This window comes from Amblyomma americanum, chromosome 3, assembly GCF_052857255.1.
Source record: "Amblyomma americanum isolate KBUSLIRL-KWMA chromosome 3, ASM5285725v1, whole genome shotgun sequence".
NCBI classification, from domain to species: domain Eukaryota; kingdom Metazoa; phylum Arthropoda; class Arachnida; order Ixodida; family Ixodidae; genus Amblyomma; species Amblyomma americanum.
Genome location: NC_135499.1, coordinates 168748145 through 168762941, shown reverse-complemented (window position 1 = coordinate 168762941; position 14797 = coordinate 168748145). Strand labels below are relative to the sequence as shown.

The 14797-nt window shown below is 48.4% G+C and overlaps 1 protein-coding gene across 5 annotated transcripts in view; it reads right to left on the bottom strand.

The window, feature by feature from the left end:
• The window catches only part of Zn72D (Zinc-finger protein 72D), a 46715-nt gene that overhangs the window by 9634 nt on the left and 22284 nt on the right, over positions 1–14797 (bottom strand). For 2 of the 5 annotated variants that reach the window (XM_077658695.1, XM_077658696.1), the window contains exons 8-13: positions 6415–6569; positions 6269–6331; positions 5924–6098; positions 4026–4167; positions 1907–1992; positions 681–776 (exon numbers count right to left, since the gene is read on the bottom strand). In XM_077658695.1, coding sequence (XP_077514821.1) covers positions 681–776; positions 1907–1992; positions 4026–4167; positions 5924–6098; positions 6269–6331; positions 6415–6569 — 717 coding nt within the window. Of the gene's footprint in view, positions 1–680; positions 777–1906; positions 1993–4025; positions 4168–5923; positions 6099–6268; positions 6332–6414; positions 6570–12469; positions 14656–14797 lie in introns of those variants that run through there. The other 3 variants (XR_013313377.1, XR_013313376.1, XM_077658697.1) reach the window with 3 other exon arrangements.

The following is a 14797-nucleotide window of genomic DNA, read 5'->3' as shown; positions in this document are numbered from 1 at the left end:
CATACAAAATATCAAACATTTTGCGCAACACAACAACAGGGCAGTTTAATGAACATCGCACTTTTTGGTCAAATTTGATAATTGATGAGAAATAGAGGCAAATTTTGTTGTGCATCAGTGAAACAAACAAAATGACGTCAAATTTGCTATGCAACAGGGGTCAACATCAACCCGACTATGCCCACTGCAGGGCAAAGGCCTCTCCCATGTCTCTCCAATTGACCCTGCCCTTTGGCAGCTGTGGCCACCGTATCCCCGCAAACTTAATCTCATCCACCCACCTAACTTTCTGCTGACCCCTGTTACGCTTGCCTTCTCTTGGAATCCACTCTTACTCTTAAAGACCAGCCGTTATCTTGCCTTCACTTTAGATGTCACCTTCTGAATTGAGAGCAGACACCAAGATTAGGCTCAGAATGGTTACACTACAGATGTGTGACATTTGGGTACTGACAGCGTTACAGCATGTTTGCAGCAGCGCACTAAAGAATTAGTCACCGAAACCTTACAAAACACCTACGATTAAAAAAGCAAAATCATAGACAAATGCAGTAACAGCAAATGTTTTCTTCTAAACAAGCAAAATTTTGAAACACATGTTATTTCGCTATCATGCATCCAAGCTTTGCCCCCAAAATGTGTCCACACCTTCAAGCCGAAGCAGGCTTTCCCCAACTCACCCAGGAGTTCAGAGTGCTCCAGGTGGGCACACGATTGCAGAGGTCCCTCAGGATTCGTATGACCATGACGCATGATTGCAGTCCACTTGCCCGAGCCTGCAAGACAGGGCGAGCGCGCGCGCGCCAAGCCCAACCCGCCAGGATAGCCCCAAGTCAGGCAAACAGAAGAGCCCACAGACATCCATCCGTCTTCCCCACGAATCAAATGCAAAGACAACGCCGGCTGTTCCGGTGAGCCCCACATTCTTCCTCCTTGAACCCCCACAGGGCCTGCCTCAAGGCTGCCTTTTGCAGACCAAGTTTTTCCTCACCCTTTTCCTGCCTGCTGACCTAAACAGCTGTTCGAAAGAGCAAAAATGCTTACAGGCCTGGCTGGCAATGCTATGCCACTGATGCAAAGCTCAGGACTAATCAAAGCTTAGCCGAAGAAAGTTACCACATTGCCCAACGTAACACTAATTGCAAAGCCACACAAACACAGCTGTACTACTCCACATATAAAAATCTGTTGGTGAAAACAGCAATCTAGACACTGGCACCATGCCCAACTATATGCTAATGTACACCACACTGCTCTTGCCAATTAAAATAAGTGTCTCATGCAGTCAAGAAATTTGAAGGCAGGCCTTTGGCATGCTGTGCCTCCTAACCAGGCAGCATAGGGTGAAAACAGCCTGCAAGACAACAGCCCACAGTGGGCAATGCAGTAACTCCACACAGGTGGGCTGCCAACACACACTCCTGTGAACCTTGCAGATAGGTAAACATGGTGCCAGTGTGTTACACTACACTGCCACATTGTGCACATCAGATGCATTTGCCAGCCATTCCCCTTTTTCTTTCTGCATGCTTTGCTGCTGTCTCAGCCAATGCAAGCTGTACCGATTCAGCCTTGTACATCATTTTTTTTTTGTTCTACCATCCTAGCTCTTCAGTGCATGCCTACCCTGAGGCAGACAACCATTTTATTTTTGTGCACAAGCAACAAGATGCATCAGGTGTCGAACTTTCCAGCCCCATGTTTCTTTTTAAATCTATTTTAATTTCGCTTAGTGCTTTCTTGCTCCATTTGCTTAGACCCTGGCGTTTTCATAGGCAACGCATTCGTGTGTGACGCTACTGGACAAGAAATGAGGGCAAACGACAAGAGACACAGGGGGAGGCGTGCCACCCCATGCGGAGGAGCACACTGCGTGTAAGACATAAGGCTGAAAAGGTTTCCCAACCTGGAACCACTTGGCATGGCGCAAGGCGGCTAGAGCATCCAGGCATTTCTGCCTGTCCAGAACATCCGGCGGGTCTTTTACACTGGCTAGAAACCAGACGGCAAAAAGGAGGGAGAGAGAGAGGCCCACGGGGGGCACAGCCAGTTAGTCGCCTCGCGGCCGGGTGTTTGACCCCTGGCACCGTCATCACTGCAACACCTCGGGGAGGGGCAGGAGGAAGACGGCGGGGGTCAAAAATCCTTCCAGGCTACACAACTTCCACACACGACAACTGCAGAGAAAGAACCAATTAGCTCGCTACTGGCAGCAGCAATCCAGTCCTGCTGCCTCTTCACTGACTTTTTTTTTTTTGCACCGTCAAGAAACCCCACACCCCTGGGGTGCCTGCCACTTTTCCGTCCATGATTCGCCAGCTGGTTACTATTTTCACCACCCCATCTGCAGCACCCCATTTGCAATGCATACTGCAAGAGCAGCCAACACAAGCTGCCCCCGAACCACAACAGCCCATATTAGCCAGTTCCAACTGCTGCCCTCAACAGCAAGAACATACAGGAGGGAAACCCCACTAGTGCAAGTGCAGGCCAACGATGCATGAAAAAGGATATGCCGATGGAAGTGCATGCACTGCGAACCCTTGGTGGTATAATACAGGCTTGCCACCTGCTACTAGAGCCAAGCCAGCATGACAGTTGCCCCTCTGGCCACAAGATTGGGTTGCTTGCGACACTACTGTGCTGCACGGAAGGGCAAGCAAAGTTTCCACTCCTGTACGTTGTTGCTCCTTGGGTTCAGGCAAAGCCCCCATTTCCCACGTTCTCACTGCACAGAGGCAACACAAGAAGCCATAGGGAACGGGCAGTAGAACTCTTGGCTCCTCTGCGGTGTCCAGATGGCTTGCAGAGAAGCCACCATACTGCTGAAAACCTTTCGCAGGAGGCATTAAATCAAAAAAGAAAAGCAAGCATGATGTCAACCTCAACATTTAAAAGGGAGCACATGCACGCATTAGGATAGCTTTTATAGCCCTAATGTATGATGAGTTCACACGTCAGCCCAGTCATCATACTTGGACAGAGTCACAGGAAATGTGCTAAGCGATGTGCATTCACTTCTAGTCACCGAGAACAGTAGATCCAAGAAAAACAGCCAGAACGACATCTAGATGACGGTTGCATGAAAAAAAAAAAAAAACTGCGATATTTGCAAAACACCCATACGGTGACAGCGAGGCCAGGGGTAGGAACCTCCGGCTAGTTTGTTTCAACTACTTCAGCACATCTGGTTACAGGAGGAGATTTTAAAAAATGAATCACGCATATGCCGTGCACATGCACACAGCCCGGCAATATGCGGCGATAGCTGAATTGGTTGAGGCACTGAGAAGCAAAGCTGAGCTCGGAGATTTATGCTTTTTTTTCATCTGGATAACGTTGCAACAACGATATGATGCTCCAAGCAGCTTTCCTCCGGCTGCTATGGCCTTAATAGGCGCTGAAGTGAATTTGGCGCAAAAACGGGACATGAGGAAGGTGCTGGGACTGGCTGGACAATGGTATATACCGTATAATCTCGTGTAAGGGGCGCACCCCATTTTAAACTAGATAATTGAGAAAAAAATAAGGTTATTAATTTTCTTAAAATTTGTGTATGTGCCGCACCTTCAAAATTCACACCCAAATTTAAAAAAGAAAGTGCGGCCCTAACACGAGTTTATACAGTACAAGAAGTCTCTACCCGTGGCGAGACCACTCAACATGTTACACCTCTTCAAGCAGCATCACCTGCATATAGAAAAACACTTTTTGTTTTCACAGTCTTGTAAGAATTGATGTGTACCCGAGAAAAATGTTTATTTTCCTGCTGCAATATTCAAACCCTCTGGGCTGCCCGCAACACAGTACTGCTGGGTTCGATTTAATGCCACATACCTTGGAAAAGAAAGAAAAGACAGATCTAGCACTCAGTAAGCATCAACCAAAAGGCGAAATCAAAGTCCAGGCAATATCACAGCTTGGCACACTTCTCTAGTGACTCTTCCTCGGGGAGAAATGCAATGCTACACATGTAGCAGTAATGCAAGCAAGCACACTGTTGGCCAAGACGAGCAAACCCCTACCGTTACTGGCGTCTCCGTCCCGCACTACAGGTGACGTAAGGGTTACCCAGACTGTAACTTTGGGATCCGAGTTGTTGGTCACCGATACGGCAGCATCCTGAGGGCTAGCACGCACCTCATACTTGTCATCAGGGGAAACAGTCTGCGAGCAACAAAACTCGCATTCAGAAAGAATAAAGAAATGCTTACTTTGTACAATAACAAATGCCACTGCACATGTGCACACTGCTGAGGCAGCCATTATGTTAGCGGAACAGCTCTGCAAACACACACAAACAATTAGAAATAAAAAACAGGTACCGCTGGAGTGGACAAAGAGGATCCTTCGCAAAAAAACCTTTCTCCCATGATGCCCTGCTGAGGACTGCGAGTGGGTCAAAATGTAAAATTGCTCAGCTAAATGTCTCGTATTAAACTGCAAAGTACCAACTCTCCACTATGGCGTCCCACATTGCAAATACAGTCGAGCCCACAAACAACGGACCAACTTAAGACGAACTTTCGCTTATAACGAACGAGACCTGCGCGACCATCAATATATACATTGTTTCAATGGCACAAAATCACACGTATAACGAACGTCATTAAGCCCTGGTGATCGGCTACAGCAAACGGACGGAATAAGCCCGGCACTGCGATGCGAGATAACCTGCCTCCGATCCGTTGTGCACCCAGCGCATGACTTGTTTTCCCAAGCCTCAACGCAGGCGATCTGCCCGCCCCGTTTCGTGCCGCTCTCAAGCGAGCTACCCTTTCCCTGCCGATGCGCCTTCCAAGATCGCACTCCCGCCCCTCCTCGCAGCTCCGCTTCCTTCTCTCTCTCTCTTGCAAATCCGTGCGTGGCCTCCACAATCAACTGCACCGCCGCCTGGGCTGATCTCGGAGGCCATGCTCCGTGAAGTAAGCCCGCCGTGGGAGCCAAGAGGTGGCTGCACTGACGCTCACGGATGCCCCTCATTGGTCTCTCTGCTGGTGCTGTGCATCTGTATATCTTTAGCTTGATTGCCGCTTGTGCACGTTGCAAGTCCACCCTGCCACGCGCTTTTGTCACTCTTGTTGCGGTGCGGACGTTTCGTTGGCTTCGTTCAAATCTCTGGCCCTGGTTGTAATTCGGGACGGCAGATGGGAACATTGCGCTCATTTCCATTGTATTCAGCGGTAGAGATGATGAAATCGGCCTGAGCGGAGGTGGCGGCCACTTGCGTGAGAACTGCTTCCGCAAAACCGGCTTCGTTGACACAAAGTCTGATGCCCAGCCTGATGCTTCGGAGGATGACCAGCCCGGCGGCGATTTGTGGCAACGCGTCGTCGACTCCGACATGGGGGTCATGGCATTGGTTGGAATGATTTTATTTCTGTCGATGACACCGACACCACGGAACCGTGCAAAGACGAGGGCATCGTTTCTGAAGTGCGGGAGCGGGACAAGAGTGACACGGCGGAATCAAATGAGGATGAAACTTCGGAGCCAGCACCCATAAGCGCGCCTGAAGCAATGGGCTACATCATAGAGAGCCTCAGACAACTTGTCTATGGTAAGAGCCTCGGCGAAGAGCACATAAGCTGGAAACCTGCCTCATCGGATCTGCGCTGCAAAAACAGACGTCCATCACATACTTTTTCGCAAAGAAAAAGTTGTGTTTTGACAAGCAACGGTCTCTTGAAAGCTGTGGTCCACTTACTACTAACTTCGGGATATAACAAACGGACGCCGCGTGACGCTCATGTTCGTTATAAGCGGGCTCGACTGTATAGCACTTTGAGATGTTAAACCCCACAATTCAAAAATGATACAGCACCGTTTCCATAAACCTAGGCTATGCCAAAGCACTGTGCAATGTGCCGCTCATGTGTTGTAGGCACTGCAGGAATTAGAAAAGAGGCAACATGACACTCACAGCAAGATGCTTGGGCAGTAGAGCTGCAACACGGGCCAGAAGAGTGCGGCCAGGCTTCTCCGAGCACATGACCACCAGGCCAACAGTGAGGTCCCCTGCCAGCAAAAGGCCCTTGGCCAACACCCCAACCCGCATGACACCTTTGAGCAGGCGCTGCGGCTGTTCCTCTTTCTTCCTGCACAATGACACAGAGCCACCAATCCGCTCTCAACACAAGCTGCTACAAAGCCGGAGGCCGGCACTCGGCGAGAGAGAAACAAGACACAGTTAACATGCACCGTGTTACCAGTCTACATTTGCACATGCTTAGCACAGTGGCTGCACAGACTGTTTTTGTATACTGACCCTTCCTCTGGCTTCTTGGCATCATCAGCTGGTTTCTCTGCCTCCTCTTGTTTGGGCTCAGTACTGCAGATCGAAACGAGGACATCAGTCATCCAGAAGGATTGGGAATGACATGTCACTCACTGTAAGGTTTAAATATGACTTACGCCTCAGCAAGGGAGTCCGACACCAACTTGAGCGCCTTTTCTGTGTTCGTGACCATGCGCTGCACCTGCCCCAGGTCCTCCTCCTTGGGATAGATTAGCGAGTGCTTGGCCATCACATGCCGGTCGTCCACCGAGTCTGGACGGCGGGGCATTGGCTGGAAGCATGAAAATACACTGTGGCAAGAACACACTCCTAGCCTACAAGCACATTTCGGCTGCCCAATATTTGCAAAGTTCTGTAGTTGTGACTGCATGTACTGGTGACCACAAAACTGAACCACAACTAAACACTCATTATGATTCTCACAGAACCATGTCTTCTGTACAAACCATTCATTGTGGTTCACAACCTTTTCTAATTTGCACCCTTCCAATAAAGTGCCAGTTTTTCAAGACTTTGAAATAAGCAGGAATGACTACTTGAAGACTGGAGTGTGGCTGCATGCAGGCCACAAACCTGACTAAGTTTTCTTGGTTTAGCACATAAGTGTTCCAGCTGCCGCACTCCAGTAACGCACACTTAAAGCAGAAAGGAATTGACCGACCACACATCACATACTGTGGTCAGACAATTTTTTTGAGAAACATAACAGGGTTCTACTCTACTATTAAAAGGCACACCAGCAACCACCTACTTAACATACGAGACCCCTGCACATCAACTAAAAATGGTACACACGTGTCGGGTTTTATGGCATATAGGCAACTAAGGTCATCATGCAACGCAAGTTTAATATCTTTGTTAGGCAGTAGGAAGTTAAAAAATCTAAAATGCTACAGCTTCTAAAGCTTTGCTTTATTTAAGAATGAGTGAATTTTCTCCAAAAAGTAATCTAGGATGGAATGCGATGTGCGCATCAAAAAATTGCGGGAAATGTTTTTTCCCTTAGCCTCTTCAGCTGTGTACACAAACATAGAATGTGGATTACGGTGCATAGCTCACATGTTGGTCTCTCTTCTTTTGCAAGAATAAAACTGTGTTGCGTGTCCAATACAAAGGTGTCACAAAATAACTTCAATGAAACGGTCTTGGTATGAACACGACTTCCATTCTCCTATGATGGGTTTAACAAGGTGTAGTTTATTGGTACCATTCAGATGTCCATTTCTAAGAAAAAATGGTACATGGTCCGTCTGTGGTAAAACTCTGCTAATGCACCTAACGAAAGCATCCTACATGTCAACAACACGCAGCAATGAAAGCACACCGCTCTCGACTGATGCAGGCTTATATACTGCCCAAATTGCCATTATCACAAGAAAATGTAGTGCTTGAATTTCAAAGGCAAGGAGAACAGTTATAGAGAAGTAAGCTCCTCAAGGGCGGGAAGAAAAAAAAGCAGAAGCAAGGAAGCATGGTGTAAACTCTGTGGGAACCCAGACAGCCATCAAGGTGGCTGCATTTCCCACCACACGATGCCCTGCCGCCACACAATACCATGTGCAGCAATGCCATGCTTCTTGGATGACTCCATTTTTTTTTTAAGCGACACAAATACAAAATGGCCTATAGCCCATCAAGAACATCATTTGGCAACACCCCAATGGACTGCCCCAGGCCCCCCAACTGCTTCAACAGCAGCTTGGAAGCAGGTGCCATTCTCAAAGCCATGACTTCAAAGTGACGTGATGCCCTATTCCCCGACTAACTACAGCAAACTGTTTGCATATAGCCATAATGTCAGTTCGACATTGCACCAGCACACGCAGCAAGTGTGCATCTGACCCGGCAGATCTAGAAATGATCTTCTGGCTCTGTCAAACAGGCTGCAGTGGCAGTAGAGCCATCTTTGTCATCAATGGGGTCAATGCAAGAGCATGTATGGGGTGCAGGAGGGGGCTGCCTACCGACTAAGCAACCCTACAGGAGACAGCTGCATACTACAACCCCACAAAGTTTGGATCCGCCGTGCCAAGTAAAGGCATGGCGAAAGAGATTGACGGCTTCTGAATACAGCTGATACCGGATATATCAAACTCACAGGGGATCGAGCAATACAGTAAAACCTCGATAAATCAAAATCCCGGTTAACTCGTAGAATTTCTGCGATACCGTAATTTCTGATGCAAATTTGACTGAATATCTGAAGTGGTAGCCTGCACCAGCAAAGTTAATTCGCAGATCCGGGGGTGCTACGCAGGAATGCCTGATCCGGATTTCATTGCAGACTAGCAAAGCAACGGCCGCTCGGAGCTGCGAGGTGCCGCCGAAGAGCAACGACGACGCTTAATATGCGAAATCTCCCAGCTCCGGTACTCCCAGCACAAAGCTGTTTCTGGCATGGCTTGTGGACCGCCAAAATGCATGCATGCCCTTGTCTCATGATGCTACCGTTCTTGCCCCGTGCCCTCAATGGGTTCACCATGTGCAATGCCAGCTTGCAGTTTCCTTGAGCGCTGCGCAGTGGTCAATGTACTGGCATCTGATTACTTTGAGTACCACAGCGTATAAGTTGGTTTCTTCAGAAAAATGACCATCAGAATTGGTGGGGGGGGGGGGGGGGGGGGACTACCTATAAGGAACAGACCTATTTGTGGGGCCCATGGTAGTTTTGAATGAGCAGTGGGTAGTACGTGCCACGTGCCAGCGCCTGTTCCCGGCAGGATGCACGGAGCTCCAGGTGTCAAAAGTCGTTAATTCGCATGCAGATCGGTTTATCTGAAGAAACTTCGAATTGTGCACAGTTTACCCGGCTTGTTCGCACTGGCAGTCGCTTCCTCAGATGAGCGGTAGATGGCACAAGAGCAAACCTACGATAAATCTCAAGGGTGGCATGTGTCACACCGGAATCCAAAACAGGACCGTTTGTTGAGCGGGGCAGGGATGTATGGAGACTTTTTTTTTCGGCTAGCAACGGCTACGAGCTGCACAGTCAACTTTTGTACAGTAATATAAGGTAATTGCAAAGTTCGTCTAGTAAAGGTAGCGCATTCCTACAATATTTTTCCCCCTGGGTCCCTTTTTTCCCTGCGGTCAGTCAATTCTAAAACCCAGCTAATTTAAATATATTTTGCGGTCCCAGTCACTGAATTAAGGTTTTACTGTACCAAGAACCTCCAGGATACAAGCTCGACGTAACATTCACAAAGAATATGTCATTGTCTAACACACTGGTCAATTTCTAACACCCTAAAAAATAAAATAGTGGCAATTTACATGCGTGTAATGCAATGACAATCACTTAAAAGCACGCTATATACTGGGTGAGTTGGTGTTCATTCTGACGACCAGCGCGAAATTCGACAAGGGACGGAAAGAAAAGACAACACTTTTTGTCCCTTGTCGAATTTCGCGCTGGTCGCCAGAATACAGCATAGACCGCTGGTAACGCATACCGCGGGAGCCGGGAAAATGCGCATTATAAGTGGTACTGCACTGTAACCAAAACACAGCTTTTCCATGCATTTGCGTTTTCGAAATGGCCAGCCTACCTTTCAAAAAGCACCTGACAACACATCAAGCGCACAACACTGCAATCACTGGCAACATAGAAGTTTATTTGATCTTTTTGTTGAAGCCTCATAGTGAAAGAAAGACGTTATTTCAGTCTGGTGCTGCAATTGAACTGCATTGCTATAATGACTTCATCTTCAAAAACAGTGAAGCACTTGAAAACTTGCCGAGGTTTCCGAGCGCAGTAGAGGCACAGTTTGTTGCAACAGCCGAGTGAGAGTGCGTCTTTGCACGAAACTTCTGCTGCACTTTCACTCATTTCGTCAGGCTCATCCTCGCATAGAGGCTCACCGTGACGGTGCACCACTGCCACAATGTGATCTGTGGCAGCTACTTCACACGCGACGGGCCTACCTCGTGCCGGTCCTTGAAATGCTGAATCCAACTGTTCAGTGGGTTGAAACCATCATGCCCCAAAGTGTTTGCAAGGCACCTGGCCTTGGCTTGCAATAGCAAGCCACTCATAGGAACGCTCGGTCCTGGACCTCGCGAAACCGTTCAGACAAAGCAGCAACATCTTCGTACTTTGGTGCACGAATCTGCTCCTTGCAAGCGACGCGGAGTCTTCCAGCAGCTGTTGTCGCAACTTGTTGCTGTTCTTCCAAATGGCGGACATAGTAGCGTCGGCGACACCGTACTTTTTGCCACCGTAACCTTTTTCAAACCGCTCTCGAAGTCCCTCATAATGCTCTGGTTGGTACTGAGAGCTTGCCGTTTCCTGGTTTTCGGAAGTGCAGGCGCTATCGGAACTGAAGACAGCAGAAGCTGTAGCCTTGCTCACGTAGTCAACTGAGCTGCCTACGTTGTCGACTTTTTGCTAAACACGATGACACATATCTCGCTCATGGGCGTGACAAGATGCGGCCGCAAGCATGCGTGGTACGGGCAGCGCTTGCAGCATCATGCTATGCGCTCGCCACCGCCACTCCAGCATGCTACTGTCAGGCCGTGCCGCCACGTGCTTTCAGGTCTTGTCCATTCAGTGTGCCCAACGGAGGCGCATCGGAGAGTGAAAGGAAAAACGCCTGCTTTGCGACTTGTTTTTTCATCCTCTCCTGCCTTCAGCCTTGCCTTGAACTACGCTGACAACGCTCCCCCGGCCCGCCTGTTGACCCTTCTTGCGCAATCTGGGAAGCGCGATCGTCGCTCCCGCCAGTACCTGCGCCGGTATGTGGGCGGCCAGGCTTTCCAGAAACCGCACTATGTGAGGTCTCCGGTTACGCTCTGCCGCGTATTAAGCGGTATGCCAATACATTGAACTCTATGGGAAGCAAAGCGGTTGTCACAAAAAGCCGCATATAATCCGGTCCCGCATTATAACCGGTTACGTTATAAATGGTCCGAGCTGTATATGGGGAGCCGGGCCTTCCCTTGGGCCTTCGTCAAGAGGGGGTGTGTGGTCTGGTGGAGGCTGTCCAAGAGCTTCAGCCCACCTGCTTTTATGCCATTATGTATCACCCTCTGGACAAAACTTGTTACTTGTGCCATCGCTAGAGCAAGAATGCAAGTATGACGTCAAGATGCTGTAGTGCACTGCACGAACATCACCTCTGTTATGAGCAACTGCAATCTGGTAGTGTGTATGCAGCTTTTGTATCGTGGGGTCTTCCAGCTTTTCTCTGCGTGGTAGAGGCGCCTTCAGTTGGTGAAGGGCTGCCCCCGAGGTGCTTTGCAACACGATTGGTGCAGTCCATCATCGCCCAAAACCTTTGTGAAGCGCAGTAGCGTTTCATAGGTCAATGTTCTCTGCCTAATGTGGAGTGCTGCCTCTTTTTTCATTGCGTGTGATGAGAAGAATGCATTCTTCTCGTACACGGGGCGGTGGAACACGAGCCAAATCTCTCCTTCACGGCTCAATACGACCATGCAAGGCAACAGTTCGATACTGCCTCAAAATCTAGGTACAGTCCGCTGTCCAGGGACACAACACTAGCCACATCATTACGACTTTTGTGGCCTCTTTTCTGCCATGTACCGTCACGCATAACAGCAGCGTCCGCTCCAGTGACTTGTGCCTCATCTCTCTGGCCTCCTTCAGATTTTTTGAGGCAGCGTTCTTGGCAGCGGAGTGAACTTTCTTTGCAATTGCGTGGAGTCTTCTGGTGCATCGGTCAAGAAGGCCAATGATCACACAAAACCACCAAGTTGATCGCTGCAAAGCTGCCACGTGCGCTTCTGCTCTCGTTGCTTCACACCGCGCTGCCGTCTCGGCTGCCGCACACCTCGAGGTGTATGATGATGAAGAACGAACTCCAAGCATTCGCTGCATCAGCAGCAAATGAAGCAGCAGTTTGAGAAACGACAAAAGCCCCTTGCACTTTTGGGGCAACTCCCCAGACGGAGAGTTGGCACTCGTGGCCAACAAGACATGCCGTACCTTTGACGAATGTCCTTTGTGCGTCAATGTCACATTACCGCACTGGCACAGCCGTCACATCTTTCGTTTTTGAAGAGCCCCCAAACATCTTTTTCGATGCATTGACAAAGTTCAAGGCAGACTTGATCTCGTTAGAGCCATTGCCGTGGTTAGGCCTAACCAGCCCCGGGATGCCTTTCTCGCAAGACGTTCTCGGCGTCTACTTGGGCCTCTTTTTTTTTTTTAAATTTTAACTTTGTGTAAAACTTTTGAATGTAAACATTTCACTTTTTGGGGCTAACCATGATGCACAAAACTGAAACTCGTAGAACTGACTGTGAACGATCGTGGCAGACTCACGAAACAGAATAAAAAAAAAAGCGCGTGTGTAAGCTTCGCGGCACAAATATGGCCTTTTTAGCCAATGGCGGCGTTAGAATTGCACCACATAATCGAAGGAGACGCTCGTAGGAGCTGGCAAAAAAAACCACCTTTTATTATTATTTCTTGGGAAAATGTGAAACTAATACCCCTGTCGCGTGGCCAGTTTCGATGACCATCGAGTCAAGAGCATTCGAAATTCTCAATCACCATCGAACTCGAAGGTGTTGTGTTGCTGCTACACGGCAAATCTCAATCGCCATTGAAATGGTTCTCGTGTCTCACGCCAAGCTTGTGTGGTGCTACAATCGCTGCTTTCGATTTTGTGCAAAAACAAAAATATTTTATAGACCTATATTAAATGCTGAAATACACTTATTTGGTCACAGGAGATATTTAGTTGTTATTAAAGGCTTAAAAGACACTGCCTTTTGTAGGATTTGCTGTCACGGAGAAAGACTCGTCAGAGCCGCATGTCCAGCAAGAAACATGAAAATTCACGTTTGAAGGGCGTTCAACGAAAGCACGATTCAATGAATTCTGATTATGCTTCTGGAGCATACCGATTGCTCTCGGCTGTTTTTTTTATTACTTTTCTTTGAATAAAAACATTTTAAGACGTTTTTCTTCATTTTCTCAGAACCACAAAATCAACAATCTTGCTGCTTTTGAGGTGCGATATCACTGGTTCTACTCATGCTATCACAATAATTCTTTCTTCCTCAGAAAGATAAACTCGCGCAGAGTGGAAAAATACTGATGTTGTTCAATTTGTTCGAATTTTAAAAAATGCAATTTTTCAAAATTGCATTTTTTCTTGAGTACCCAGATGGCCTTTTTTTTTTTGTCCAAATGTTTGACATGCTATCTCTCTTTAAAATTGGTCCAGGACATTCATTCCTTCTGCTTGCACTCTGTTGTAGATTATTTTTATACGTAAATCTTCAGTATAACACTTTCAGTTTGATACGTAGGTCACCTCTAAACAAAGAACATGAGGTGCTCAATATCTTCAGAACCAGGTGACTTATAGAAAAAGTAAGTGCATATTTGAAATCAGCACAAAAATGTACACAAGGATTGCAGCTTTCATCAAAATCTACCAGTAAATAAAAAAAACTGTCTTAAGACCAGGGTCCCCCTTAAAGCTCTTGCACCTCTCGTGGGGTCCCCGTACCAGAACTCCTTTCTTTGCAGGCAGAATTTTACACTATGCACTTTCCTAGGTTATGTAGTCTTACTTCCCTTATAAGGTGCAGAACCGCCATTTTCTGCAGTAATTGCCCAACATATTTTTGTCCTCAAGCGTGCCTCCCACTGCTTCAAGATTTTCAACAAGTGCCGTTCAAAGCAGCACATGCATCGTGCCAGAGGAACGTACTATCACAGTTGCCTATGCCAGCAAAGAACAGTAACAAAATGTGGTAAAACCCTGACCAGCAGGGGTGGCGGCTTCCTACAAAAGCAGCTCTCTTAATGTGCCACCTCCTCCCCTCTGCACACCCACACAACTCCAAGGTTGAGCAGCTGTGCTATGCCATCTAGTAAGTGTGGTTCCCCCCCCATGGAAGGTCATGCCTGGCTCCATTGACAACTGACCCCTAATCACATCCTCTAAGGGCATGAAAAAGAGGCAAGCCTGGTCTTGCGCTGCATGTACCTGCCCGGACTGGGCCCAAACCCGACTCGGGTGTGCGTGGGTGCTGCCATTGTGGTTGAGCCCCTGTGCTATGCCATCTAGTAAATGTGGTCCCCTCCCATGGAAGGTCATGCCTGCCTCCATTAACAACTGAACCCCAATCACATCCTCTAAGGGCACGGGAAAGAGGCAAGCCTGGTCTTGCGCTGCATGTACCTGCCCCGACTGGGCCCCCACCTGACTCGGGTGTGCGTGGGTGCTGCCATTGTGGTTGAGCGTCTGTGCTATGCTATCTCGTAAGTGTGGTCCCCCCCCATGGAAGGTCATGCCTGGCTCCATTGACAACTGACCCCCAATCACATCCTCTAAGGGCACGGGAAAGAGGCAAGCCTGGTCTTGCGCTGCATGTACCTGCCCCGACTGGGCCCCCACCTGACTCGGGTGTGCGTGGGTGCTGCCATTGTGGTTGAGCGTCTGTGCTATGCTATCTCGTAAGTGTGGTCCCCCGCCATGGAAGGTCATGCCTGGCTCCATTGACAACTGACCCCCAATC